General features: G+C 52.4%; 9 protein-coding genes across 9 annotated transcripts; 6 read left to right on the top strand and 3 right to left on the bottom strand.

Annotated features, from left to right (window-relative positions):
• Positions 1-1,984: 1,984 nt before the first annotated feature.
• On the top strand, positions 1,985-2,889 carry HMPREF1120_05939 (3-oxoacyl-[acyl-carrier protein] reductase; the record flags this gene model as incomplete). Its single annotated transcript, XM_009160131.1, has 3 exons — positions 1,985-2,393; positions 2,446-2,793; positions 2,849-2,889. 3 exons carry the CDS (start codon positions 1,985-1,987, stop codon positions 2,887-2,889), a joined length of 798 nt encoding a protein of 265 aa, XP_009158379.1.
• Positions 2,890-4,049: 1,160 nt separating this feature from the next.
• HMPREF1120_05938 (uncharacterized protein) lies at positions 4,050-5,771 on the top strand (the record flags this gene model as incomplete). Its single annotated transcript, XM_009160130.1, has 2 exons — positions 4,050-4,883; positions 5,019-5,771. 2 exons carry the CDS (start codon positions 4,050-4,052, stop codon positions 5,769-5,771), a joined length of 1,587 nt encoding a protein of 528 aa, XP_009158378.1.
• Positions 5,772-7,101: 1,330 nt separating this feature from the next.
• On the top strand, positions 7,102-10,386 carry HMPREF1120_05937 (uncharacterized protein). Its single transcript, XM_009160129.1, has one exon. The coding sequence runs from the start codon at positions 8,374-8,376 to the stop codon at positions 9,997-9,999; it is 1,626 nt and encodes a 541-aa protein (XP_009158377.1). The 5' UTR covers positions 7,102-8,373; the 3' UTR covers positions 10,000-10,386.
• Positions 10,387-10,400: 14 nt separating this feature from the next.
• On the bottom strand, positions 10,401-12,338 carry HMPREF1120_05936 (uncharacterized protein; the record flags this gene model as incomplete). The annotated part of the gene is made up of 1 exon (XM_009160128.1): positions 10,401-12,338. One exon carries the CDS (start codon positions 12,336-12,338, stop codon positions 10,401-10,403), a length of 1,938 nt encoding a protein of 645 aa, XP_009158376.1.
• Positions 12,339-13,122: 784 nt separating this feature from the next.
• HMPREF1120_05935 (uncharacterized protein) lies at positions 13,123-17,830 on the top strand (the record flags this gene model as incomplete). The annotated part of the gene is made up of 6 exons (XM_009160127.1): positions 13,123-13,134; positions 13,218-13,352; positions 13,417-15,798; positions 16,018-16,450; positions 16,503-17,221; positions 17,276-17,830. 6 exons carry the CDS (start codon positions 13,123-13,125, stop codon positions 17,828-17,830), a joined length of 4,236 nt encoding a protein of 1,411 aa, XP_009158375.1.
• Positions 17,831-18,931: 1,101 nt separating this feature from the next.
• On the top strand, positions 18,932-19,750 carry HMPREF1120_05934 (palmitoyltransferase; the record flags this gene model as incomplete). Its single annotated transcript, XM_009160126.1, has 1 exon — positions 18,932-19,750. One exon carries the CDS (start codon positions 18,932-18,934, stop codon positions 19,748-19,750), a length of 819 nt encoding a protein of 272 aa, XP_009158374.1.
• A 202-nt stretch (positions 19,751-19,952) lies between these two features.
• On the top strand, positions 19,953-22,968 carry HMPREF1120_05933 (cell cycle checkpoint protein). Its single transcript, XM_009160125.1, has one exon. The coding sequence runs from the start codon at positions 20,069-20,071 to the stop codon at positions 22,802-22,804; it is 2,736 nt and encodes a 911-aa protein (XP_009158373.1). The 5' UTR covers positions 19,953-20,068; the 3' UTR covers positions 22,805-22,968.
• A 127-nt stretch (positions 22,969-23,095) lies between these two features.
• On the bottom strand, positions 23,096-25,108 carry HMPREF1120_05932 (uncharacterized protein; the record flags this gene model as incomplete). The annotated part of the gene is made up of 1 exon (XM_009160124.1): positions 23,096-25,108. One exon carries the CDS (start codon positions 25,106-25,108, stop codon positions 23,096-23,098), a length of 2,013 nt encoding a protein of 670 aa, XP_009158372.1.
• A 473-nt stretch (positions 25,109-25,581) lies between these two features.
• HMPREF1120_05931 (diacylglycerol O-acyltransferase) lies at positions 25,582-27,090 on the bottom strand (the record flags this gene model as incomplete). Its single annotated transcript, XM_009160123.1, has 1 exon — positions 25,582-27,090. The coding sequence occupies one exon, from the start codon at positions 27,088-27,090 to the stop codon at positions 25,582-25,584; it is 1,509 nt and encodes a 502-aa protein (XP_009158371.1).
• Between the last annotated feature and the right edge of the window lie 394 nt (positions 27,091-27,484).

Below are 27,484 nucleotides of genomic sequence, written 5' to 3'. Positions count from 1 at the left end.
GGCTTCATATTCTCCTGTATATAGCGGCTGTCCATGTGCCCAGACACTCACAGTACTTACCTAGGTACCTACAACGCCTTCTGGCAGAATGAACGCTGGTTGGGGTCATACTAGCACACTGTAGTACCGATGAAAAGGGAACTTGAATGTGATTTGAGACGAGAGTACCTTATCAATCATCACTGGCAGTCGTGAGCCCCATACAGCGCGGTGAACCAGAGACTGCATTATGTCAGCTTGGTATGAGATCACGTGACTGTGGATATTCCTCAATCGTTTGTGACTGGCAATGCAATGTGTGAAAGAGTTGCTGATAGCAGTCATTGAGATAGGTGTGAAGAGTATTGGCCCAGTCTGAACGAGCATGACCTACAAACCACAGTACTCCCAAAGATATTTGGATACTAGCCTAGGTATGGTACGTACGTCTCTATCCGGGGACAAGGCCGCGCAAGGCCAGACACTTTTGAGGGCTGAAGCTAAAAATAACAATGACGAGCCGACGTGCCAGTGCCCCTCGATTGAACCTTAGCGTTCGGACTGCCAGCGAGAATAGCAATAACAAACCAGCAACAAGAGGCTGCTCGGAGGTGGAATGGGGATGCAGTGGAGATGAGAACAGTGGGTAGGCAAGGTAAAAAGGTCAGGTCAAGTTTGTTGAAGCCTTGGAAGCCCACAACGAAAACGACACACGAACCCTCATGCCCCCCATTCGGACCCTGAGGACCCTCACCGCCTGGCCCTAAAGGCTGACTTCAGGGGAAAAGTAAAATAACAGTAGTATGTCCCAATTCCTGTGAGAGGTGCAGCGGGTATACGATTAGCAGAAGGAGATATACCTACCTACCTAGGTATTTTCTGCCGTTTGCTAGTATGGAGGCACGGCGAGGTGCTGTACTGTGTATATCCCAGGGTCTCTCATTAGGCTGCTCGTAGATCTGCATGCAGCAGTACCAGCGCAATGGGCCATCTTGCGGCAGAATACCTAGGTACCTGCTGTTTAGACACTGTGGTATCCCACATTGTATACGAAACTTGGCCATCTTGCCGTATCAGTTGGGCTGACCAAACAGACAGCCTCTGCCGCTGGTTGTTCAGCCCCTCAGGGGAGTGATCAGTGAGTACCTTGCCACTGTACATTGTGTTGTAGTGCAGTGTCCACTACTTACTGTCTCTGCGCCTTGCCCCGCAGCCTTAACAATAATCGGGACACACTGGCACCAGCGCTTTAGGCTCACCACACCACCTCATACATTGTGGTGACAAACTGCAAGGCCTCGGAACAAGCCCACTTACTACTCCTTCCACCGCCAAAGCTACCAGCCGGACGGGAGAGCGACAATCATAACTACATCCCAAATAAAACCATGTCGACGTACCTTATATAGGACAATCGCAGTGTATTTATGGGGCGGCTATATAATAATCATAATTAAAATCTAACCCTGGGAGGAGCCGAAGGGGAAATGGTGGACAAAGATCGACCACCCACAGCAGCCGTAGCCACAATATTGAAACAAAACAGCTTGCCACCTTGTGTTACTGGTTCCTCTACTGCATCATATGTTTATAATTACAGTGTTCGCGGGACCAGCTGATCTGATCTGACCGCCGTCCGGGTACTTGTAGTAGGAGGAGGAGGAGTTTGCTAGTGTCGGGAACTTTGAAGGGGGCCCAAGGCCACTCTGGTTCTTGGTGGTGACTGCCACAAACACAAGGCGCCGGAGGAAGGGCCGGAGTCCTCCTACTCCTCCAACTGGCCTTCCTGGCCCCTTTTCTGCCACGGTAGTTTATTTAGGTATTCTTTTATCATCAACACATTTTCCATCTTTCTCTTCACGTACATCACCACCAAAAGTATCATTCTCACTTGGCTTTGGGTCTGTCTTTTCATCTACTACTGATCAGCACACGGTATCCCGCCCCCGCTCCATTTTTCGTCTTGTGCAGTCGCCCTCGATAGAACCCCGTATAACCGTCCAATATGAGCTCTTCATCAACCATCCGCCTCGACGGCAAGGTCGCCCTCATCACCGGTGCCGGCCGTGGCCTCGGTGCTGGTCTCGCCAAAACCCTGGCTGACCGTGGTGCTGCGGTCGTGATCAACTACGCCAGCTCCGCCAAGCCAGCTCTGGCGACCGTGGCCGAGATCGAGCAGAAGGGCGGCCGTGCCGTTGCCATTCAAGCCAACGTGTCCAAGGTTCCCGAAGTGACCAAGCTCTTCGAGGAGGCAATCAAGGCTTTTGGCAAGCTTGACATTGTTATCAACAATGCCGGCATGGAGGCCTTTTCCAAGCCCGAAGATGTCACCGAGGAGCTGTACGACCAAGTCTTTGGCCTCAACACCCGTGCCCAATTTTTTGTCGGTCAACATGCCTTGAAGTACCTGAGCGGTAAGTTAATTTCAAGCTATCAAACCGAGTCCAGACGCTGACTCATCTGCAGAGGGAGGACGTATTATCTTCATGTCTTCTATCGCTGCCGGTCTGGGTGTTCCCAACCATGCTTTGTATGCCGGATCCAAGTCCGCGGTTGAAGGGTTCGCCCGTTCTTTCGCGGCCGACGGTGGTCCCAAGCGTATCACTGCCAACGCCATTGCCCCAGGTGGCATCAAGACCGACATGTTCGCCCAAAACGCATGGCACTACGCCCCTGGTGCCACCAAGGATACTCCCCTGGAGCAGATCGAGGCTGGCATTGCCAAACTCATTCCTCTTGGCCGATGCGCCGTTCCTGATGACATTGCCAAGGTTGTCATGTTTTTGTGCCACCCTGACAGCGAATGGATCAACGGTAAGAGCAGCATCTGTCTCTTATTGTCCGTTGTTTTACTGACGATCAACTTCAGGCCAAGTCATCCGTCTCACTGGTGGCAGCGCCATTGCCTAAGCGATGGTCTTCCATACACTGACTTTGAACGAGTGCTCTTCGCTTTAGAGGGATATTTTGGCATACAAAAGCATGCTAGCGTGGAAAAGTGATTTTGGTTTACGAAGCTGATCACGCTCGAAACTTACTCGACAAACCGATGCGGCGGATGTCGGGATCCTAGAGGCGCTGGGACTCGTTCGTGATATATAAGCCATGATTGGATCAATGCATAGATTTATCGTCAACCTGGCCTACGTTATGAACCCACACGGCAATTTGTTTCCCTGCAACATCTCATTCCCTGATCTGATCGAAGTTGTGTGCATTCCGCAGAAGAGCATACGTTTCAAATCAACGCCGATCAGTCTGACGGACATTAACGATTAGCTGACTGACTGTTTGCTCCGCCGACGTTGCCAAGGGTAAGGAGGAGAGGTTGGCCCTGAACTAACTGCCTGAAGGTCTGATGCAGTCAGCATTATCTTTCTGCCACTAGACTCCAATTTGATGGGTAGGTTCATTGGAGTCCTGGAGCAAAGCAACACGAGTCTCGGCAGACAGACATCATGTTTGTGTCTGCCAAACGCAACAATTCACTGTCTAGGCAGACAAAGAGAGTTCATCCGTCAGCTTTCACACACTTGCTTTTGGAATCTCCAGTCGCCTCTTTGTTTCATAGTCATTACAATGTGCCTTGTAGCCAGCGGCGGTCCCTTTGTCCCTTTGTTCAAGTCATACAATTCTTGCTTTGTGATCTTTTGTCGTTGTCTCCTGGCAGTTGAGGTCTCGGTTGCCCATCGTTCCATTGTTCGACGCAATGTTGAATCAACGAAGATGAGACACGACACCCAACTGATGAGACAACTCGAACAAACCGGGCCGCTGAAGCCTCAAAGGCCGTACGGTACTCAAGGCTACACTGAGTGGGGTTTCGTGTTCTGGTTCAAAAGGGCGACCGATCGCTGTGGCCCTCGACGAGTTTTCTTGCTGTTCTCTCATCACTTCTCTACAAGGTAAGTTGGGGTCGTCCTGCTACTACTAACTAATAGTTGTTACTAGGAGGAGCAGGAATATCCATCAGCATTACCTACCGGTGCAGGAGTGGTCATCAATTACTACCTAGCTACTGTTTTGTCTCCTTTTCTTTCGGACTTTTGAATCGAGGTCCAATCGATGCCATGGCTACTGCCCAAACTCGACTTGCAGGTTGGAGTCATAGTGGGCGAAATGGGACCGGAAATGGACGATACAAAGCTGTCACTACTATTATCACTCCTCCTGCTGCTGCTGCTGCTAGTAGCAGTACTGCCGCAAGTCGCAAGTGGTACACAAGATGCCTACCGGCTTGTGTCACGGGCAATCACAAGAGCGATATCAACACCGATTCCGACGACGACGACAATGGAATTGGAGCCTGGACTCAACAGGTGCCTGTTAGTGTTACTCAGATTGATGATTTTCTTTCTGCTGGCAGCAGCAGCAGCAGCAGTGGTCGACAGAGTATGGTTGGCGTAGGACAATATCGGCCTTTGTCGGAATCAAGCCCGAACTCGAAGTTGCAGCAGCCAAAGGTTTCGTCTACGATTACTGGTCCGATTCCGGAATGTTTGGAAGAGTTGCCGTTTGAAGCCAGACCGAGCACCAGTCTGTCGAAGTGGTTTGGAGAGGGAGAGAAGGAAAATGCGCAAATGGAAACGAAAAAGAAGAACAACGGTGTTGCAGTGTCTGCTGCGAGTGAGATTTCATTGTGTTCGACTCTGTCTGGGAGCGTGGTGGTGAATGAGTGGGAGAAACCATTTGTGGTACAACAACAACAACAACAGTCTTCTCGTATCGAGACACCAGATGACTTTGATCGGTTCCGCGTCACCGAGTTGGACTCACGACCAGTCGAGTTTTCGGCCGCAGCAGCAGCAGCAAATGCGCCCGAACGCGAAGCCGTTGTGATCGATTCGACCCCAATACCTGTGGAGAATCATCGGTTTGTGGCGTATCCTGGCAGAGAAACCAAGGTCAGTCTAAACAGTTACATTCCTCCCATGCTCCAAGCCGGATGGGCGGGCGGCGTGCCCCGGATGCTCATTGCGGGTCGTCCAACGGTTGTTGAAGAGGTTAATCGGTCGACTCCTAACTTTTGTGTCTATCAGGGTCAATATCAACAACTTGAACAAAAAGCGCAGATTGTCGTCGGGTCAAACGGGTCGAAAAGTCAAGCGCTAGAGCCGCCTCCTAGGTATTCGTGGCCCTTGGTCGATTTTGACCAGGAGTTGTTTCTCAATTCGAATCCTGCGCCGGTGGTGGGGAGGAAACACCAGGAGCCAAGGATCCCGTTGCTCGAGTTTGAAGAAGATGAGGGCCATAGAGGTTTGGGGCTTGAGGGACATATGTTGGAGAAGACACAGACACGACCCCGACAACGTGGACGACGTGATGCTGTTGTTGGTCATGTTGTGGCTGGCGCTTTTGGCAACGGCTCACCTGTTTCGCCTTTGAGTGGGGATGATGGTGTTTACGAGATGGAAGCATCGGCATCAGCATCGTCGTCGAAGTCTACTGTTGGCGGTTGTCGTTGGAGTCATGCTACCACTACTTCCGATCCAATACGACCATTGCTGTCGCAAGCGCCGATGCAGAATGCAGGGCAGAGCATGAGTCCGGTGTCGCCAATGGATGATGACAACGCTAGAGCAGCCGGAGTGCCAATGGTCAAGTACCATGAATACAATTGGCCTAGGTTCAGCGATTTCCATGAATATCAGGACCCGGCGGACGAATATAGTCGACGATATCGGGATCGGAGACGAGAGTTGAGGAAGAGGGAGAATGGGAATGGTAAGGAGAGGGTGCCAGTGCCGAAGAACTCTAGGATTCCGCGGTTGCAAGTTGGAGTGCATCGTTGACTTGGGCGTGGATCTGGATCATATACTGTATACTATGGGGACGCTGGTCGTTGCGGTCAGCTGCGAATATGGAATAATACAATATTGTAGCACTCAGCTACGATCAACCTCAGAGTTGATGTATTTCCTTTCTGGCAGCGAGCGGCACGGGCTGCCTGATCTGGACATCCCGGCCTTTTGCGTCTGATAAAGCGAAGACTCTGGAAAACTTCCAGTTGGCGGCCTTGCCTTGGATCATTATCACATGCTGAGACTGGACTTGAATGTTTTACCTGCCAGTGGTGCAGTCCGTTAGTAGAGATCTACCAGGTAATATAAATATTGAATTTGACCACCGGCTTTAGGTACCTCTAGGCTCTATCTGGAGGTGGTGTAACCGGCATCGGCACCCAACGACCTGACTATCAGTGATCGCCATGCCTATCACGCCCATCACTACCACAAACGACTTGGACTACAGTATAACGCACCGCATATCGAGCACGCACCGGATCTGGCTTCTCGCTAAAGGTAGGGAGATAGAGATAGCATGGCATTTGAGCATTTGCCCATCTATCGTATCGCTTGAATCTTCCCTATCGACTCCCCCGACCTCACCCCCACGTTTGGTGGTGGTCCCAAGCAGTGCATCGTTGCCCCGTTCGCCCACTTCCGATGAGATGGAATGGTACGGAACTCGACTCTACGATACACTCCTTTGGCTGGGAAGTATGACTTATTGTGGTATTTATTGTAGGCGTAGGAAGACCATTGACTCCGGATGTTCAACATTGTAGGTACCTAGGTCCTATCGGCCATACTGCTGGGAGTGGTACGTACCGGGTGGTGCAGGTGTTGACGGGAGATACAGAAGTAGTGGTCACGCTGTCGCTCACCGCTCTCGGTTCAGGGCCGCGGTCCAGGCCTCGGCGGGGGTCGAGGGGCTCGCACGCAATAATCGGATAATAATTGCCCGACATTATTGAACACCTGGAAACCGCAGGTATCTCATGCCCACTCATTATTATTTGATTGACTGTACATTGTACAACACCTCTGGGCAATCTTTCGTTAGTGGCACACTAGTACATAAGTAGATTAGCGCGTAATCATTTCTCACCTTTCCCAGTTGATGCTAGCGTATTACACATTTCTTGCGCTTTAGTGTGGCAGTTGTTGTCGAAACAGGTACTGTACTGTCATTTTACTGATCCTGACTAAGCTGGCGGCCAATTCGGGGAAGTCTAGCGAGAGCGCACTAACGAAAGATACCCCCGGCGTCGTTGTAGTGATCAGGGCATGGATTTCATGGTTCAAGCTGCCGGTGTCCCTCGGTCCAAGGAAACACAGACCACAGACCACATGCTAACGAGAGTAGTAGCTGTATATCCCCCTGATTTCGAGTCTCGGCCTTTGTTGTCCCTCGTCGGTTGCAGCCACTTGCGGTGCCAGTACAGCTAAAGTGTCGTCTATCTCGAACACCTCCACCATCGCGGCTTGAGCACCGCGCCCGGGCCCTTTTCCCCGATCCACAGGAACAATGCGCTCCGAAGCCATGAACTTTCATCTTCTCATCTCCTCATCTGCTACGAGTGAGCAAGTACAGTAGTACATAGTAGTATCCACGCCCCCTGCGCCATCAGTCCGCGTCGACATTGCGGTCAAACAGCTCTCCACTTGAGCCCATTCCCACCATTCAGATTTTCGCTCGACCGCCACCACCACATGTGGAAAATGAGAAAAGTGGGGGAACAACACTTTTTCTTCGAGCATTTTCCATTTTGCAGACTCTGTACCCGGCGCTTCTGGGTCTGTGTTCTGTTTGTCAGTATTCCGCCCGAGCTTGCTTTCCCCCGAACCCTGGACAAAATCGGGGATCCAAGCCACTGCCACACGTCCGTGGGTGAGACAAGATTTCAGATTCGACGATTCGACTACCTAGTACTCTACGGCTATACAACCGTCTCGGGTGTCAAGATAGCATTACGACTTGAGAAGGAACCTGCCACTGGCCAACGCCATCTGTCGCCGTCGGTGTAGGCGACAGACATTGATTGATCAGTGACTCCCATCCCACCCCGGAAGTCAAAGGTGCGGAATCGTGCATTCGCTGGACTGCAATCCGTTCTTCTTTTACCCGACCCTCGGGACTCGCTTCCTCCCACTCCTCGACCACCAGGCAATACGAACAAGGACATCTCTTTGATTCATCTCGCTATCCCTTTCGGCCGTCGCATCGCCGCTCGTCCAACAACCCTGTCCAAACCTTGTTAACCGGTTCCTTCTGCGTCATCGCCTCGCATCCTTCCAATACCCCTGCTCCTGATCCTGGTCCTCGTCCCTCCTCCTCCGACACGGTCGCGTACTGTCGTACCTGAGATTTTATTTTGGGTTACTCACTATAATCTGACGACGTCGACTCTGGAATTTTTCTTTGGTCTTGTGGTTTCAAACTCTTACCAAATTCGCTTCAACGCAGCCAACCAAGCCCACGCCTTCATGCACACTCTATTACTTCTCCTGCTCCCTCGGTGTGATCTGGTCCAGATAGTGGTTGGATAGTCGCAAAGAAAGGGCCCAAACCGAACCCGGACGGACTCACGCAGTCTTTGACACATCCGCCATGTATAGACATTCGGCCCAGGTCAACTGTATACCCAGAAATGCCCCTCCTTCGCCCGACACCACCAGTGACTCCGAGTCTGACATCCTCGATGCTCTGCAGCGAAAGAGAAAGCAATTAGACGAGGAGATTGCCCGATTCAAGGCGGCAAAGGACCGCGAGTTTCGTGAATTCGAGAAGGAACTTCGACTGCATCGGAAAAAGGCTCGAGGCCTCGAAAGTTGCTGTTCGAGCAATATCTCGTCATCCTCGTCTGCCAGTGCAGGAATCCTGACCGCGCATAGACCGGTGGGCCACCATAAGTCAAAGAGAGCGGAAGTGGGGGTGGGAGCTAAAATCGTCAAAACGACACCGTTGAGTCCAGCAACTTTGTCTCTTGCGAAGTTGAACATAACTGGGGAGACGTTGCCTTTGAACAACGATTTGGTGACACCTTCGTTATTGACCAAGACAAACTCTCGGTCCACTCCTCCGGGTTCATTAAATACTACGCCCTCAAGGTCACAAAAGGATAGTGTACCTAATCCCCAGCATCCGCCTCCGCCCCCTACGCCGACGAGCGACCGAACGGACAGTTTTGCCGGCGTGTTCACGCCCTCTTATTTGCCCCTTTTGGATTCTCGGGATCGGACTCCTCCGCGAAGCAGTCCACAGCCCTTGACTCCGCAGGAAGAAGAAAAGAAGCAGCTACAACATCCACAACAACCCGACGCCGCCGATAGTACTAGTAAGCAAAAGGCCGAACGAGACCGACAACGACCGCCCTTGAAATCATCACAGTCTCTCCCGGAACAACCGGTCTCGCCGCCCGTGGTGGTCACCTCGACCAAGCGAGCCAAGTCGACCGGTCAAATACCCACCAGCGCCAGCAGCACGAACAACACGAGCACGAGTCTGCCGCCGAGCGCATTGAGAAAAACGTCGAAAAGTGGTGTGCGCAAGGATGCGAAACACGTGCATTTCCAACTGGCCGACTCTACTGTCGTCGACCCAAGCAGCAGTTATGAAGAATCCAGTCCGGGGGGGATGAGTAGTCCGGAAAAGGAGGATTCAGAAGACAGCCAAAGCGGCAGTTTAGGTACTACTAGTAGTGGCACTCTGAAGAAGACAAAGACGAGAAAAGGCAGTCCGAAACACCTGAAGCTTCCCAGCACGAACGACGGTGGTGGTATTGCCGGTCGACGAGGCCGATTCCTCTCGCCTATCCCGTCGCCACTACCGAGTCCGTCGCCTTCTCCGTCGCCTACGATTCACGGGACTGGAATGGAATTGGACTCGGAATCGCCTTTTTCAGGCGGTCTGGTCATGGCCGATGACGGGGGTAGTGGTGTGGGCTTCTTTGAACTTGATGAGGAACTGGCGAGTCCGGGGTTGAGAGACAGGCCGTTCGAAGAGGAAGCGGAGATTGAAGAAGTGGAGGACATCGACGTGGATGCGGAAGCCTCGACTACCGAGGATATGTGGCGCGATGATGATGATGGTAAAAGGATACCATTTGGGCGGGACGAAGGAGATGAAGGGTTTGGGGCTGCGGCTACTGGGTTGGGAAGCAGTGTTGCGGCTGGGAGTGTGCCTATTGATATTGTCCGGCCGACGGGCAGTTGGGTCGGTAGTTTTGGACATTGATGTTGACTTGGGCACTGCATGATGTATGCGGGATTTGCAAATATCTATCTCAGCTATTATGATTTTATTATGATTGCCTACCTAGGTACCTACAGCAGGTGGGTACATTAACCAGAGAGGAGTGAGGAGTGATGAAGAGGACCTCAGAAGTTAGGTAATGTCTCTTCTGCTTCAAGTTTGGCTTTTCTTCTGCCAGAAATAATAGTAATAGTAATGGTAGTACAATGGGCATAGAGCAGGATATAATATAATGTACAGGAGTTCAGATATGTTGTACACTTGCTGACTGGACCATATAGGAGGTACCCAGCAGAGGACTTGACAACCCCTACTCAGGTACAGGTACTTAGATACCTAGGTGTATATTATATGCCTTCATGACTGCAATCAGAGTGACCTTCTTAGATCAATGCTTGTCCCTTATACATTGCCTCCCTCACTTCGCGGATGATATCCTTGCGATCATGGCGGCCCATCAAGACAATGGCGCGGCCCCGACGGTTCATGCGACCCAGCCGACCTAGGCGGTGGACAAAGTCAATGGTGGTATGGGGCACATCGTACAGAATGACATGGCGCACGGCTAGAGTGTCGACTCCTCTGGACCCTAGGTCGGTGGTGACCAAGACCTTTGTGTCGGGCAGGTGACGCGTGGGTTTGCCGCCGTTGGCCGAATTGTCAGTAGTGGTGGTGGCGCTGTCAAAAGGCACAAAGTCGCTGAAGAGTTTGGTCTTTTTTGCGGAAGTGTTTGGCTTTTCCGACCCTTCGACCACCGAGGACGACGTGAATGTCGACAAAATCTCGGCCTGTCGTTGCTCCGTGGTGTCGCGGGTCAAGGCGACGGCGTCGATTCCCTTGGAGGCCAAGAACTTGGCCAGCTCTTCGGCTCGCTCACGTTCATTCACAAAGACTAAAATGTGTTTGACCGTGTTGCGCGGGTTCATGTCTTCGTGCACGGCCTTGCCGAGTGTCCAGATGACGTCGGCACATGCGAGGTCGCGGGAACCCCGGTAAGGATCTTTGTCGATGTCGACGGCCCCCAGCTGGACGCGACGGGGGATTGTGTGCAGTTTCGGTGTGACGATGCGCTTGGTTTCGGGGAATCGTTTGTCGATGAACCGGTCGAGCGAGTTGGGCACGGTGGCGGAGCAGAGAATGAGTTGTTTCAAAGACGGGGTTGCTCGGTCGATGATCTCGCATGTCGTCTCGCTGAAGGATCGGTCGAAGAGTGAGTCGGCCTCATCCATCACTAAATACTGCACTCGGGACAGGATGTTGGGTTCCTTTTTGGCGATGCTCGCGATCAAGTGAGGCGACGATACAAGAATGTCAATACCGTTCGGGTTGAACAGTCGTTTCCGGATCACTGTGGGGCTATTGTACGATGAAATACCTGCCGACTTGTACTTGACTGTATGTCCGATCAGTTTCACCACCTTGGTGACCTGCGCGACGAGTTCGGATGAAGGTACTAGGATTAGTGCTCGTGGTCGCCCCATGGATGGATGCACTTTCGGCTCGTCTTCGGAGGGGTCCGCTTCGAAGACCAGTCGCTTCTCCCGGTCTTGTTTTGCTTGCTCCTCGCGCGCCTCTTGTTCCGCCTCCGCGATTCGGTCTAGCTCTTCCTGCTCTTTGACGTGGTGGATGATCGGGAGGAGGTATGCGAGTGTCTTGCCGGATCCGGTCTCGGCGGCGATTAGGAACTGGTTGAATTTGGGTTGAGGTTGAGCTTCTTGACCGTCCGCTGTTGTTTCGGTTGTTGTCTTCTTTTGTTTCTGGTATTCGTCCTTTTTGCTGAGGAGGGCGGGAATCGCTAGTTTCTGCGCCGGTGTAGGTACGTATTCTGTCAGACCGGGGAGAACTTGTGTATAGACTGCACTCGCCACCGAGGGCATCAATCCTAGCTCTTCGAACGAGTTGATCTTCTCAAGTTTCTGTTTCAGCTTGTCCCGCTGGCTGTAGGATAGAGGCGCCAGGGTCTGTTGCATCTTGAGGGCGTGGAATAAGGGTCTTTCGTCTTTGGCTGATTTCTTTTTGGGGCTTGTGGAGGTCTTTTCGCTCGTTGTGCCGTCTGCTGCTGCTTCACCCGATGTTTGGGTCGGAGCCGCTCGTTTCTTGATTTCTTGTCGGACCGCCATCCGAGGCCTCGAGGGGAGCGTGCGAGGCGCTGCTCTTCGTTCACGATCCGCCGGTCGGGGTCTGGCCACTGTCTGATTCATTCCTGCAAATGGTCCCGCCACATCGTCTTTGCTTTTCTTCTTTTCGGTCTGCGACCTGCTGACATCTTGACTGAGGGTCATTCGCGAAGGTTTCTTGCGTTGGCGCATGGCCGTAGCCATGGTCCTTTGCGTCTGCCATGGCCTTGTGGTTGTGGGACGAAGAGCGGAAATCAGGGCTCTGAGTTGACAGGCCGGGCAAACGGCCAGAGAGGATGACATGGAAGCAGTTCGGTTGAATTGATACAATAATAAAAACAAGAGGTCTCTGTACAGTGTATGATACCTAGGTATAGTAGTAGTAAATGGTGTATATCTGGTGTATGTCTCGACTTCGAAACTTTTTTTGATACTGCGACGGGTATCGCCTTGCACTAGCCGTACAGGGCCTAGTACAAACGTTGGTGGCCGGTTGCCCGTCGCAACTTGGGTGTTGTTGTTTTCCCCGCTGCGCGAAACTTGGAAAAGCCCGTTTTTGCGGACGCCAATTCACGCCAATAATAATAGCAGCAATACGAGAAGTACTAGCAGTCGCAGTAGCACAGTGCCGCAAGTGGTCGTAATCCTGGTATCACCAATGCTCACTGTAAATAATACTCACCTCGAACCTCTCCATCTCAATCCTCCTTCTTATCTCAAGCATCACATAGAAAGCGGCCTCCATTGCGGTCGCAGACGGCGCGGCCCTTACTTCAACTCTTCACTGTCTTTTCCATCACTTTGATCTCGGGCAGAGACCTCGTGCTATTTACGTGCGCTGCAGCTGGTCTGCTGCCCATTTCAGGCTTGACCATCTGTCACTCATTCCTGGCCTGCGCACTGTTCATTCCATTCATCATTCATGGTCTGAGCGTGGCCCGGTGAGCTGCTAGATACAAAGCCATTGTTGTCTGGATTCTAGTCCGCCATGGCCTCAGAGGTACGTGCGATGGTCATTGTTGACGTTGCCTCCGGTCTGCCCACGCCGTACGTGACACTAATGCCCTCATCTCTCTGCTACAGGTTCCACCTTTACGCATCCAGAAGGGCAGCAATGGCGCCTCGCCGTCCAAGCTGCCCCGAGTAACGAATCGCCCCTTGTCAGAGCTGAGTCCCATGGCCATTCGTCGAAACTCTCCGAGCTTTCCTCAAGTCAAGGTACGTTGTTTTGGGCGGTGCCTGTCTGCTGTTGATTCGAACAAAACCCTCACACAAGTCGCAGGCCAAGGTATTCGGCAACGAGAATTCGCCAGCAGGATCGTCTCCGTTTTCGAACGCTTCACCCCGTCTGTTCTGGCAGGGACGAGATCCCAACTCCCCTGCCAGAGAAATCCGCGATAGCCTAGAAGGCCTTCCTACCTCGACCTCGCCCAAGAAACGCTCGTCGATTGAGAATCTCAAAAAGGCCTCGCGGGTCAAGAACAGCAGTATGTTCGCCATCGAACAGAGCAACCGCTACGATCCTTCTCGTCCGGCCATTCTCGATGGCCGTCCTCACAGCATGCAATTCTCCAGAACACAATCGCCGTTTCGGGGTTCCGATGTCATTCGCAAAGAGAACGTCGTCCCATCCGACCGAAACAGTTCCCCAATGCAAGCACATCAAAAGCCAGAGCCGAAGGAACCGTCCGCTATGACAAATACCGTGACTCCTCTTTCTCCGAGCAGGTTCAACACCTCGCCTGCCAAATCATCACTCTCGAAGAAGACCGGTGCAGCATTCAGACGAAGTGGATTCGATCCCGAAACGGGCATTTGGGAAGACGAAGATGATATCCAAAACAGACAACTCCCCGAGGGTCGCGGGTTGCATCGTCACCAGAAGAGTGTCACATTTGACCAAGCTCCTCCGCAGGTCAACGAGTATGAAGAGCCCACGCCGGCGCCATCTTCCTGTGCTTCTGGCTCCCGAGAGGGCAGCTATGAGTCGACTGAGGACGACGATGAGGATCAAGAGGCAGGCCTTGACCGAGGCTCCTCCATTGACCATGACGACAGCTTTGATGCTTCTCTTGAAGATGCAACCAAAACCCCTGTTGTGTTGCCTGAAGACTGGCGTTTCATGAGCCCGGACAATGCCAACACTGACTTGGCTCGAGGCGAGGAAGATGTCTTTCAGGACGACTGTGGCAGCCCAGCCCCTACTGCTATGCCCAGCGCAGGGGCCTATCGACCTCAACAATCTAGCACAGGTTCGGTTGACTCTGAAGGACGGTCTCGTCCTCTCCCACCACTTCCACCTTCGGGAACCCACCGTCATTCGAGGACTGAGAGCTTATCAGGCGCCTTCGAACGTATGAGTGTCAATCGTCGTTCTCTGCCCGCCCCACCGCCAATGTCCCCAGGTACCTCTAAAGCTGATATCCTGAAAATGGGGGCGTCGAGCTCGCTTTCAGCCGAGGACAGACTCCGATTGATGGCAATTCAGGAACAGGAGCGGGAACGCCGTATGAGAAGAATGGACTCCAAAGAAACCAGCCCTGTCCGCGGTGGCAGTGCAGAGGACTCTTCAATAGACCACGGCGAACCAGGTCCAGAGATATCTTCTGATTCCAGAGATTCGACACCACAGCTTTCCAGAGCATCCATTCTTTCAGGCCTGCGGGACCAAGAAAGTCGAGAAAGCAGCGAGGAGTTTGTTGAGGGCACGAACCACTCCATGCCATCGTCCTTTGACCCGGATGTCCCAATTCCATCGCTGGAAGATCCCACTCAGCCAGCAATCAAGCAAGAAGAGGGTTTGGAAGAACCTGACCTCTATTCTATCCCGGACATGTACATTGGCCGGGAAGGGTCGGACTCAGAGACCAGTGCCAATCAGGACGACGACCTCACGAGTCAATACTCTCAAGCTTCTGTCGCGCCGTTGCCTCCGGCACCATTGCATCAAGGCCAAGAGACTCCAAGAGCCCAGACTCCTGTACAGGAGCAGATTTTCAAACAGTCGGCTCCTGAACATCGGGTATCGCTGCCCGAGTTTCCTGACTTTGGAAAAGAGAGTAGCTTCGACATGGGCTTTGGTCCGTATCTGACAAAGAAAGAGGAAAAGGTTCAGCCTGTTGTTGCAACCACGCATACAATGGTGACGACGAGCGACCTTCCCGATCTTGCAGCCTTGCGCCAGTCTATTCAACGTTCTTACACCCCGGATTTGCATCCGAAGCGGTCTGAAAGCCCACTCAGAGTTGAGGTCGACAGAGCCACGGCGGGCACACCAGACTCCGTAGTTCGACATACAAGTGTCTCTGGCTTTACCGACAACGTGGACACTAACAACCATGACAAGGAAGCAGACTCGGAAATTGAGAGTAGTGAGAGATCAGTCTCTCCTTCTGACAGTGGTTCTGTGGTGGTGAATGGACGTGAGATTTCCCCAGTCTCCCCTATCTCAGCCGAGTTCAACGAGAAACCGGAGGCCACCGAGGCTGGTTCTGCAGACGCCGCACCGGGTGACGAAAGCCATGATGCCCAGAACAATGCTCTCCAGATCGAACAGAAGCGAGTGAGCAGCTTGGTACAACTGGACATCCCTCATCATGAACTGGAGGACAGTCTCGAATTAGGCCTGGAAAAGGAGTTTGACCGCGTTGTGGAGGCCCAAAAGGTAGAGTTTGAACGCTCTTTGCGACGCCTGCATTACCCTTTCAATGGACGCTTTCCTTCTCACGAGTACCCTGACCCGAAGGGCTCCAAGATTGGCAATCCCTTGCAAAATATCCCCCTGTTACCCAAACCCCGTGGAGCGCGTGTCCTGGTTTCCAGCACTCCTGCAGCACAATCCGTTCCCGAAGAATCATTTGCTAATCGGTCTGGCCCGCGACAGAGAGGTTACGTTATGCGACAGAACACTAAGATCGTCGTTGCAAGTGAACGTGTGCCCCAGGACGAATGTGTATCCCCCGCCCTGCCAAGCACCGAAGGCGAGGGAGTGTTAGCAGCCCCAACCCTGGAGGCAAACAAGGTTCAGCCATCTCCTCGCAAGACAAGCCAACCCACCTGGAGTACTGAACCCTGGAATGGTAAGGTCAGACGCAAGAGCATTCGCGTGGGAGGCGAGAGGGCTCTTAGCAAGAGGAAACCCGTCGAAGGGCCTGTACCACCTCTCCCCGGACAAGCAAGCAATGCTCAAGAGAGCCTGGAGTCAGTTGCGGAAGACGAGCTGGGAGAGGAGGAGGATTGGGAGGACGGCATGGAACGTGGTCGACTGTTCGTGAAAGTCGTCGGGGTCAAAGACTTGCAGATGCCGTTTCCACAACGTAAGCAGACTGATCGTCCCCTGTATCTTTGTTCCCCAGCTGACCATGCCAGATGAACGTACCTACTTTGCTCTTACCCTCGACAACGGCCTGCACTGTGTAACTACTGCTTGGCTAGACCTCGCTCGAAGCGCACCTATCGGACAAGAATTTGAATTGGTCGTCCTCAACGACTTGGAATTCCAGCTCACGCTTCAGATGAAATTGGAGCCACCGAAAGTCGAACGACCTCAATCTCCTTCGAAGCCGCCTCCCTCGCCCAAGAAGCAGGGAGCCTTTGGCAGACTGTTCGGATCCCCCAAGAAGAAGAAGGAGTTGGAGATGAGGGCCCAACAAGAAGCCCAAGCCGCCGTCAAAAGACCGGTGACGCCTCCGTCCGCATATGAACTGGTTCAAGGTCTGGTTGCCAAGGACGGCTCGTTTGCTCGAGCCTACGTTGCACTGAGCGAGCACGAGAAGCACGCGTACGGCAGACCATACACGGTAGACATTACCTGTTTCAATGAATGGGCTCTGGAAGAAGTGTATGTGGGCAGTTCGAGAAGCAAGAAGGGGGTGACACAGCTGCGGCGACGTCCACCTTACGAGATAGGCAAGCTTGAGCTGCAACTGCTGTATGTGCCCAAGCCAAAAGGAGCCAAAGATGAAGACATGCCCAAGAGCATGAATGGTGCTATTCGTGCACTTCGGGAAGCCGAGGAACGGATGCAACAGCAAGCCAACATCAAAAGCTTTGAAGGGTATTTGAGCCAACAAGGAGGAGATTGCCCAGTAAGTTTTGCGCAGCAGCACCTGTAAAGAGAGTTCACTGCTAACATGAGGCAGTACTGGCGACGACGATTCTTCCGACTTGTCAGCACCAAACTGACCGCGTTCCATGAAACAACCCTTCAACCACGGGCCACCATTAACCTTGCCAAGGCCTCTCGTCTTATTGACGACAAGTCCTCTCTCACGCAGAAAGAGACCTCCACCAAGGGCGGCGGTCGTCGAAAGAGTGGTTTTGCCGAGGAGGAAGAAGGCTACATGTTTGTGGAGGAGGGATTCCGAATCCGCTTCGCCAATGGGGAAGTTATTGACTTCTACGCCGACTCGACGGCTGACAAAGATGAGTGGATGAAAGCACTCTCCCAGGTAGTCGGCAACAATGTCCAAGGAAACTCCACTGCCGTCAAGGGATGGGCCGATATGGTTCTCAAACGGGAGAAGAAAATGAAAGCCGAAGCATCCGGGGCACCAAATCTACCACGGCCTGGGGTTGGACACATGCGGACCGAGACGTACCATGCCGGGACGGGCAGTGTTCAGACCAGCAGCCCGGTCAAGTCGAGAAGCGTGCATGAGGCCTACCATCGCAAGACGAGGAGTATGCATGCGTGAGAGTGGTAATGAACATGATTCAACAGGTGTTGAGCGCAATCGGGGTCGGGTTTTTATGGCTGTGTCTGCTTCTGGATGGCGTTGGACAGAGATGGTAAAGTCGGCGGGCGATTGTTCAGAACATGTCTGTGACCATGGCTTTTGCTATGGATTTTGCCTTTTTGCGTTTTTCTATGGGCAGACGCTTCACGCAGCACATGCTTGATGGAAGTGACCGTGCCTGATCGAATGTGGTTGTGCGCAGCTCGTCCTTTAGTTCGAGTCGTTGGCATGTGTGAATACATTAAGTTTTCTCACCAGATCAAGACTTCAAACACGATGAGATGTAGTGAAACAGAGACACCAACGAGATGTAAAGGTGAGCGAGGCTTTGGTCGATGTTCAGAACAACTTGGAGTTGGGTGTCGTCGTCAGGCGTCCAATTACAGGCGACCGTCTCGACCCAACTTGACAACAAATATATTGTCCAAGTAATAAATATCTTTCAACCTATTGAGTACCAGCGCTTCTCTACTGCTGTTCGTATGGTTCTGCGATGAGCGCCGTTCGGACAATAGCAATTGTCATCCTCAGCATCTCATTTGTCGTCTTCATCGCGCTTTTTGGACGACTCCCCATTTTCAGGTAAGGCCGCGTGCCCCAGCCAGTGTGTGACACTGCGTGTTGCTGTGTTATTGTTGCTGAACCAAAGTCTCGTCCTCTCTAGACGAACACCAGTTGCATTTCTCCATCGACTAGTTTGGAAGCACATCCCGAATGCCTTCATCGCCGTCGACGACCGGCTCACGGGGCGGCGGATTACACGGAGTCTCGCCCGAACAGGCAACTATCTTATGAATGAAGCGCATCCGATAGTACTGGTATGTTTGACAGCTACTGGATGTGAGTAGAATTTACTGACGTGAAGGTCTCCTGGCAAACAAGATCTTTTTCGTTTCACTCCAAGTCATCGGCGAAATTCTATTCATCCCCGCGGCATGGGATCGATTGTCTTCATCTCAAATCGCAACCATTTTTGTGCTCGTACCATTACCTCTGATATTTTTGTATCTATCAGCCACGACCTCAAGCACAATCACTCCAGCGAACCACCGGTCTTCAATGCTAGCATACCCCTACGACTACGCATTGTTCCACCCAGGCTACTTCTGCAGCACCTGTCGCCATGCGAAACCCGCGAGGTCGAAACACTGTTCACTCTGTCGGGCCTGTATCCAACGCCACGACCACCACTGTATCTGGATCAACAACTGTGTCGGAAGGAACAATTACCTGTGGTTTTGTCTGTTGTTGGCCAGCATTGCGGTCCTGCTCGCTTATGGAGCGATATTGGGTTATGTGCTGCTTGATGCTGAATTACAACAAAAGTTTGTTCCCGCGGAATTGACGAGGGGAAGTGTCACGGCCAAACGATGGAGTACGACCTTGACTTGGGCCGAGTTTGGGCACTGTTGGGCTTGGGTGATTTCCAAGGAGTGGCGGGTTGGTGCGGTGACCATGTTGATGGCCATGTCGTGGCCGCTGGCGTTGGCGTTTTTGATGTATCATGGGTACCTGCTCTGGGCCGGCATGACGACTAATGAGAGTGCAAAGTGGCAGGAGTGGAAGGAGGATATTAATGATGGAGTGGTGTATAGAGCGGAAATGTGGAGGATTAGAGAAACGTACCCGCCCCTGCCGGAGGATGTTGAGCCGAGGGAGGAGGATGTTATGTGGCCAAAGGGGGTGAGGGCGAGGTGGTGGTTGATTAGGACGAGGGATGGGAGACCGCCTTTGAAGAAGGTGAAGGTGAAGGAGGGAGAGGATCGCGAGGAACCTGATGAACGATGGGTTCGTGTCAGGTCCATCGCGGACGTTGAGAATGTTTATGATTTGGGGTTTTGGGATAATTTGGTCGATGGGCTGTTTAACAGGGGGTGAAAAAGGTGTTTTGGGATCTAGTATTTTTAACAAGTGTTGTTATACTGCGATATAATGTGGGAGTATCACCTCCGTATCTTTAGATGATAGAAGTTCGGTGTCTGAAGTTAACTGTAGTTGTAAGCTGTAGTACGTTGCTGATTGACGCGGTGATGGCAATCACGTGGGCCCGCGGTCAACACTTCAACTTCGTAGCCATCATCAAACCCGATCTTCAATCTTCACGCAGCCACTTGTATGCTTCTTGCACCAGCGACATTCGACAAGCCAACAGTGGCGCCTTGATTGTTCATTTCTGAACATTCACGATGCCCGCAAATGGCTCCACGACCTGCCAAACGGCAGCGCAGATCGACCATCATCGTCTCGGACGATAGCGACGAGGAATACCAATTGCCCACCGGACCCTCGAAGCCTGCTGCTGTCCAGCGCGAAATAACCCTCGATGGAAAGACCTCAGCCACCACCTCGCCGGCCAAGGCTGCTGGCAAAGGGAAGTCCAAAACCAAACCCACCGCAACGAGAAAAGGAAAAGCCGCATCTACAACAGCATCCCCCAAGTCATCGCCGGAAAAGGCAAGAAATAATACTAGTAATACGGACAAGAGTACAAGGTCATTGCATTCTTTCTTCGGCAAGGCCACTGAGGAAGAGAGATGGCGCAAGAAATCCGCGACGCCGGATCCAGGGGACTGGGCGAATGGAGAGTTGGACGATGCAATTGAAGACGATGAGTTGTCGGACGAGACACTGCAGGAATTAGGCCTTGCGAAGAGATCCCAGCCACAGCCACAACCACAACCACCTGCGGTCAAGGCTAAGACTCTCAGAAGTCAAAGCAGCACCAGAGATACAGGCAATCTATCCTCTAGCCAGCGATTCTTCAAGACAGCACCAGCACCGTCGTCGAGTCAACCTGCCCATAAATCTGGGACGGGTCATGTCCCTGAAGTCCAGTACCTTCCATGGGCCGATCGATACGGACCCAGCAACCTCGACGAGCTGGTCGTACACAAGAAGAAGGTGTCTAACGTTCAAGGCTGGTTGCAGGGCAAGATCAGCGGCCGAAATAATCAGAAAGTTTTAGTGTTAAAGGGGCCTGCGGGCAGCGGAAAGACGACGACTTTATCATTGCTTGCGAAAGCCATGGGTTTGCAACTGGTCACTTGGCATAATCCTGCTGTTTCCGAGTTGGGCACAAGTACTTCGTCGATCGCTCATCAATTTGAAGAATTCCTCAACCGTGGAGGTCGATTCGGCAGTCTTGTTTTCGACAACGACCAGGCTACCGACACGGCATCAAGCCAAAGAGTCCTCGTCGTCGAAGAGTTCCCTGCAACCATATCGAGACAATCCAGCGCCCTTCAATCATTTAGATCCGTCATCTTACAGTTTCTGGCACGGAGCAAGGCTACACCGTCTGGATTTTCTGGTACTGACAACCTCCCACCTCTTGTCATGATCATTTCCGAGACTCTATTATCGTCAGCCACAGCTATCAGCGACAGCTTCACCGCCCACAGACTGCTAGGTCCCGAGATATTGAATCACCCCTTCGTGACAGTGATGGAATTCAACCCGGTCGCATCGACATTTGTGACCAAGGCTTTGGACCTTGTCATGCAAAAAGAAGCCAGAGACTCTCTGAGACGACGGGTTCCTGGTCCTGCCGTGATACAGAGGCTCGCAGAAATGGGTGATGTTCGAAGTGCCGTCAACTCGCTCGAATTTCTCTGTGTAAGAGGTTCTGGTGCTGGTGGATCTGGTTCCGCAGATTGGTCCGGCACCGTGGCTGTAACAGCAGCAGCCAAAACGAAAAAGAAAAAAGATAGTGCGGTTTTAACAGAAATGGAAAAGAACTCACTTCAAATCGTCACCCGCCGCGAAACCACGCTCGACATGTTCCACGCCGCCGGCAAGGTCGTGTACAATAAGCGCGAAGATCCTTGTGTTCTCGACACTCGAGCCGAACCACCGCCCAAGCCTCCGGACCATATGATGCATTTATATTACAAGTCCAAGGCTTCACAAGTAGATATCGAAGCTTTGTTTAATGAGACGGGTACAGATATCCACACTTTTATTTCTACCTTGCATCAGAACTATATTTTGTCTTGCAACGGCGATACATTTGAAGAATCGTTCGATGGGTGCGCGGACGTTTTGTCTACTACGGATGTATTGGATCCAGAAAGTCGGCCGGCATTACGACGTGCAACAGGAAATCCGAATGCAAGTCTCATCCAGGCCAATTTGCAGACAGGGTCATCGGATACATTGCGTCAAGATGAGATTGGGTTCCATGTCGCTACGAGAGGGTTGTTATTCAATCTGCCGTATCCGGTCAATCGAGCGAGTCCCCCGAATGGGAAAAAGGGCGATGCGTTCAAAATGTTTTATCCGGCTAGTTTGAGGCTGTGGAAACCGATGGAGGAAATGGATAGTTTGATTGACTTGTTTGTTCATGATTCTGGCGTGGTAGCTCGAGGAGCTACTTTGTCGAGTGGTGTTGGTGATCATGGTGTTATCACTGATGGTTCTACCGCCGGCACTGGTGTCGCAAGTTGGCAAACTAGAGCATTTGGTCCACCACAGGACGAATTTGGCAAATCTCACGGCGATGATGACGGCAAGGATCATGACGACGATGGTGGTTCTCCTCCGGATGAGGATGAAGATACTCCACCACGACCCGTTCATCGTCCTAAAATCACTCTGGTTTGTGAAATCCTGCCGTACATGGCGCGGATCATGGCTGCAAGAAATCAGGATGTTACTGTACTCGAACGCATCACTAGGTTCAAGCCCGAGGCGTTTCTTTCGCAAACGGCTGGTGAGACTGAGGGTGATGATGTTGACGAGGATGCTGGGACCGTCAATGAGAGTGTCAACACCGCCCACTCCCAGCATCGTCAACAACAACAACAACATCTCCATCAGTCATCTTCTGCGAGAGATATGGGAAATGGCATAGCTGGTCACGGCGGTCCAGGGGCGGCCGCAGCGGCGGTTGAGAAGCTGTATATCTCGGACGACGACATTGAAGATGATTGAAGTGATTGGGTGATTGATCAAGTAACTTCGGAACGTCCAGGCGATTGATGGAATGAAATGACTAGATTACATACAGTAGGTACCCATGATTAATTAGATGATCGATTGATTGAGCACCCATGTCCTATTGCTAATAACAACTAATGAGAGAGTAATCTTTCCTCCTTGGATAGGTATGTATTCATGGGTATGAATTCTAGTATCAGGTCGAACCTGGAAGCCCAGGAGTCTGTGAGTCTGGCAATGATAATGGCATGGTGGTACATTGATACAAGACTCATCTACAGTAGCTTATCTAGCGACGCGATAATTCCCTCTTGCCTGTTCGGCCTTGAACCCATCCTGCTGACTGGGCAAGGGAGCACGTCTGCGGACACTTCCGGAACCTCCACTTCCACTTCCACTCCCGCCAGCACCAGCACCGTTTGTACTTGCACCTGCACCTGCACCTCCAAGACCAGGTATGCCGCCACCACCACCACCACCTGAGAAATCAAGACCGGGCAGACCACCACCACTAGGCCGCGGTACTTGTAAGCCAGCCGGGAGATTCAGGTTTGAAAAATCGATTCCCTGAGGCAAGCCTTGAAGATGTTGTTGACCTTGAGGTTGGTGTGATTGTTGTTGTTGGGACATGGCAAGCAGCCGCTGGAGAGATTCGGCGTCCATACCTGGCACGGGTGGGAAAGGTGGTGGCTGTTGTCCTTGCGGTCGGCCAGATGCTGCTGCTGCTGCTGCCGCCGCCAGGCCTGGCATAAGAGATAAAGGCGGTGGAGGAATGTTGGTGATTCCAGCTGGACCGCCACCAGAGGATATTTGTTGCTGTTGCTGCTGCTGCTGCTGTTGTGGTCTAGATGTACCGTTCATGTTGGGCCCCGAAAGACCAGGAAGACCAGGTAGACCGGGGATGGAAAATCCACCACCCGCGGCCGCAGCAGCAGCAGCATTGCTCGTTCCCTGATCTTCCAAACCCTCTGCTTCGTCTTCTGCTTCCTGTTCTTCCTGTTCTCTGGCCTGTCTGCGGCCGAACTTGCGGTCCCAAGTCCCCTGGGCCTCGGCGCCTTCTTCGCCAAGATGGAACTGGTCTTTGAAACAAGTAGTCAGACCTGGCTGGGCTCGAGACCAGAATCGAGTGTAATGATCATTGGACCCCGATGCTAGAATATGACCTAGGGGATGCCAGTCTAGAGACCAGATGGATGACTCGTGAGCATGCGGAATACGGTGTGCTGGATAGATGGACTGCGCCGGCGCAGAGCGGGGGTCGGAAGAAGCATAAGGAGAGGTGGTGATTGAAGAAATGCCGCTTGGGGTATTTGGTTCCGTAAGGAGATACGTGTGTAAAGAGCCGTCGTCGCCGCCTGTGCTGATCAGGCTCGGGTGGATGGGATGCCACGATAGCGTGGTGACACCCTTCTCGTGCCCGCGTAGGATCGCCACGTCGCGCATCAAACGTAGATCGAAAATGCGGATCTGACCATCGCGCCCAGCCGTGGCAAGTAGCTGGTCACGCAGACGGCTGAACACTGTTGCCGTGATGGCGTTCTTATGCCCGTGTAACGTGGTCAGATTGCGCGTGGTGCGCGGATCCCATAGTCTCACACTATGGTCTTTGCTTCCAGACACTACTAATCCTTTACTCGGATGCCAGTCGCACGCTTTGACGTCCCATCCGTGTTCTTTGAAAGTCGACTCGTTGGTCGAGGAAGTAAAGTCCCAGATTTTCAACGTGTTGTCGTCGGATGCCGTCACGAATTTCGTGTCCGAGGGCGCAAATGCTATGTCTCGGATCGGAGCGTCGTGTCCTTTGAATTGGTGCGGGTTGTTCAGCGTCGGTTGCAAATAATACACTGTTCCCTCGTCGTTGGCCGCCACCAGCCAGTCCTTTCGATTCGACCATTCCGCTGCCCGTAGTGAGCTGGATCCCATGGCAGTTACGGTTTCAAAGTTGAACGACATGCCGTTCCAGAGCATGAATTCCCCGTTGTGCACGCCCGCCAGCAGCCGTCGACCCTCGGGCATCCACCGGACAACCGTCACGGGCTTTTTCGATTTGCCTAACGACGTGTGAAGATGTCGCACTGGGATCGACTCGGCTGGCGCATCCCGTCGCGCTGCCGGTGGTAGCATGTCAATAACATAGCTTTGGCTCGGCCGCTCTTGTTCATAGTGGTAGCTGCCTTTGTATGCGGGCTTCCGATGGCTCATCCACTGGACCATCGAGGATCCATAATCGGTGATGGGTCGCGGTCTTCTTCGCCGTAGAAGCCCGCCTTCACCTTGGTCATCGTAATGATTGGCCATGATGAACTCGCTGTGAAGTCATGTGCGCCCCAAAGGACAGACCAGACGAAAGGGATAGATTGATGGGAGCACAGTTAGAGGCCCCCTGCCTGAAGAATGAATGAATCAAGCTGGTATCAAAGAGAATAGTACTGCTCCTGCGTAGTCGAAGTTGTGCAGAGCAGTCCAGCCAGGCTTTGGAAACAGGAGATTAAAACACGCAGATTGAATAAGACCATCTATTGAAGCGGGTGTGATGTGAAGGGCCAGGTGGACATTGGCATGGATGGAGTCTTTGCGCTGTAAGTTTGGGGTTGCCGTCTCAAAGGTGGCACGTGATGTGATTACTCATCCACCTACGATCAATGTCCACGGTGGTAACGACGTCAAGGATACAACGAGTTCGGACACAGTACGGATTCACATATATTGCAAACATTATAATAGGCTAGATGTCTCCTTAAAACAGAGTTGGAATTATATTTATTTTATCACTAATTCTTGTTTATTTTAGCAAGCTGCCCGAACTTCGAGTGCCATGAGAAAAAGTATAGCATGGCAGCCAACGGTTGACCAACAAAGACAAAATTGATCCAGAAGATACAATTCCCGATCACCTTGCCTGTGCCATCTTTTCTTGTCAATGGCTCTGTACATTGAATCAGAGGCAACTGTAGAACCATTCCCAGGAAAGCAACTCCGAGAATGTTGTGGCAGGGCACTCCAACCGCCAGTTCGTGCAGGAACCCAGAAAACACAAAGACCAAAGCGCTGGCGGCTTGCGGAGACCACCCGCGACCAACAAGTGGCGAGTAGATATGTCTCCGCATGAAGTGGTACACGGGCTTATTCCAGGTCGACCAGTACTCCTTCAGGCTCGTGCTGTTCCACCAGTCCTCATAAAAGACTCGGTCGCCAAACCTCATGATCTCGGCAAGAGCATTCAAAAAGGACTGGAAGAGTGCAAAGAAACCCGCAAGCCAGACGATCAGAGAAATGGTCGACAGTTTCATCAAACGTTCGGCAATGGTGGAAAAGTCAAGCACAGCCATGCCGTCGAGAGAGTTGCGCAATACAGGCACTGCATATTGAGCACATATGAGCCAGATAAAGACACACAAGGCCACGACCTCGCTCAACCGTTTGAAGAAGAAAGTCCACCGAATGTGATCTGTCCGTGGATAGTAAGGTTGATATACCAATGTCGGTGCCCACCAGAAATAGCACAGATTGCCAAGCGTGACATTGCGCGGATAAGGACATTGCGAATACAGCTCAGGTAGCGCAGACTCTGGGCCGCCCGGATGCAACATGGCATGTCGTAGGTCTCGGTTGGTGAACGCATAAGAGCACGTCTTCAACCAGACGACGATCGCGTGGAGCTCGCAGATCATCCCCAAGCCAGGATTGTAGATATGGTAGTAGACAACAGCACTCGTGATCAACAGTGCCATGGAGGCGTTCAACCCATGAGCAAACGCAATCCACCACCAAGTATAGTAGAAATCCTTCTTTTCCGTCTCAGTCTCGGGCTTGCTGCCGTCCGGATCGTCTTTCTTCCGCTTGCCAACGGCTCCCTTCGCATTTTCCATCGCTACTCGTTCGATGATGTAGGCAACGAAAAGGTGACATGGCGTGAGGGCGTAGAGCACCAGTGCGGTCTTGATGTCCTGGCTTCGTAGGTTGAATTGCAGCGTGATGAGGAGGCCATACTTTTGGGCATTCTCCACCACCAGACGCAGGTTCATGACGATGATGGTTAGCACCATGAGATTGCGGAAGCCAATGAAGCTGGGCGTCTCGGTTGCTTCATGGCTCAGACACGATGGCCGCACCTTGGTATGTAGGGCTGCGACATGGCGGTACTTGGGTCGAACTCGGGGTTTCGAGGGCCTATTGTCGATAGAGCCATTGGGCACTTCAACGGGAGCTTTCACATTGCCCAAGTTCTTGTTGGTGACATCCTGGGCCTCATTCAAAACTGTCTGTACATTGCTTGACATGCTGAATGTACTCCAGCATAACCTGGGACTCTGTTACTGTATCTCTACCACGTGAGCTTCCTGTCCAACTCTTGATTGAGCTGGGACCGTCAACCAGAGACACTCATGAATCCTGGCCTACAACGTAGAGGGTGGCAGAATGGGGGACGGAATACGCGGCGGGAGGGGAGGAGGAGCGAGGCGGTGGGTGCTGGTGCTGGTGGATGGCATGATGAAATGTTTAGAAACTTGAACGTCAAGCTGAGGATCCATCGCTTGTCCGGGCGGGATGGGACATGCCATGGCAAAGCATGTTCTGGCGACGATTCCATGCCATGCAGTGCCAGGAGGAATGATGCATGCGTATCCATCGCAGGGACCTACAGCTGGGGCGCTGTCCCAACACTACTACTGG

This window comes from Exophiala dermatitidis, assembly GCF_000230625.1.
Source record: "Exophiala dermatitidis NIH/UT8656 unplaced genomic scaffold supercont1.5, whole genome shotgun sequence".
In the NCBI taxonomy this organism is placed as follows: Eukaryota; Fungi; Ascomycota; class Eurotiomycetes; order Chaetothyriales; family Herpotrichiellaceae; genus Exophiala; species Exophiala dermatitidis.
Note: the sequence above shows the minus strand (reverse complement) of the source record. Positions and strands in the feature narration are given on the sequence as shown.

What these genes read in the sequence shown, in the direction of transcription:
- HMPREF1120_05937 (XM_009160129.1), top strand. Translation starts at nt 8,374, where the DNA reads ATGTATAGACATTCGGCCCAGGTCAACTGTATACCCAGAAATGCCCCT.
- HMPREF1120_05933 (XM_009160125.1), top strand. Translation starts at nt 20,069, where the DNA reads ATGGCTCCACGACCTGCCAAACGGCAGCGCAGATCGACCATCATCGTC.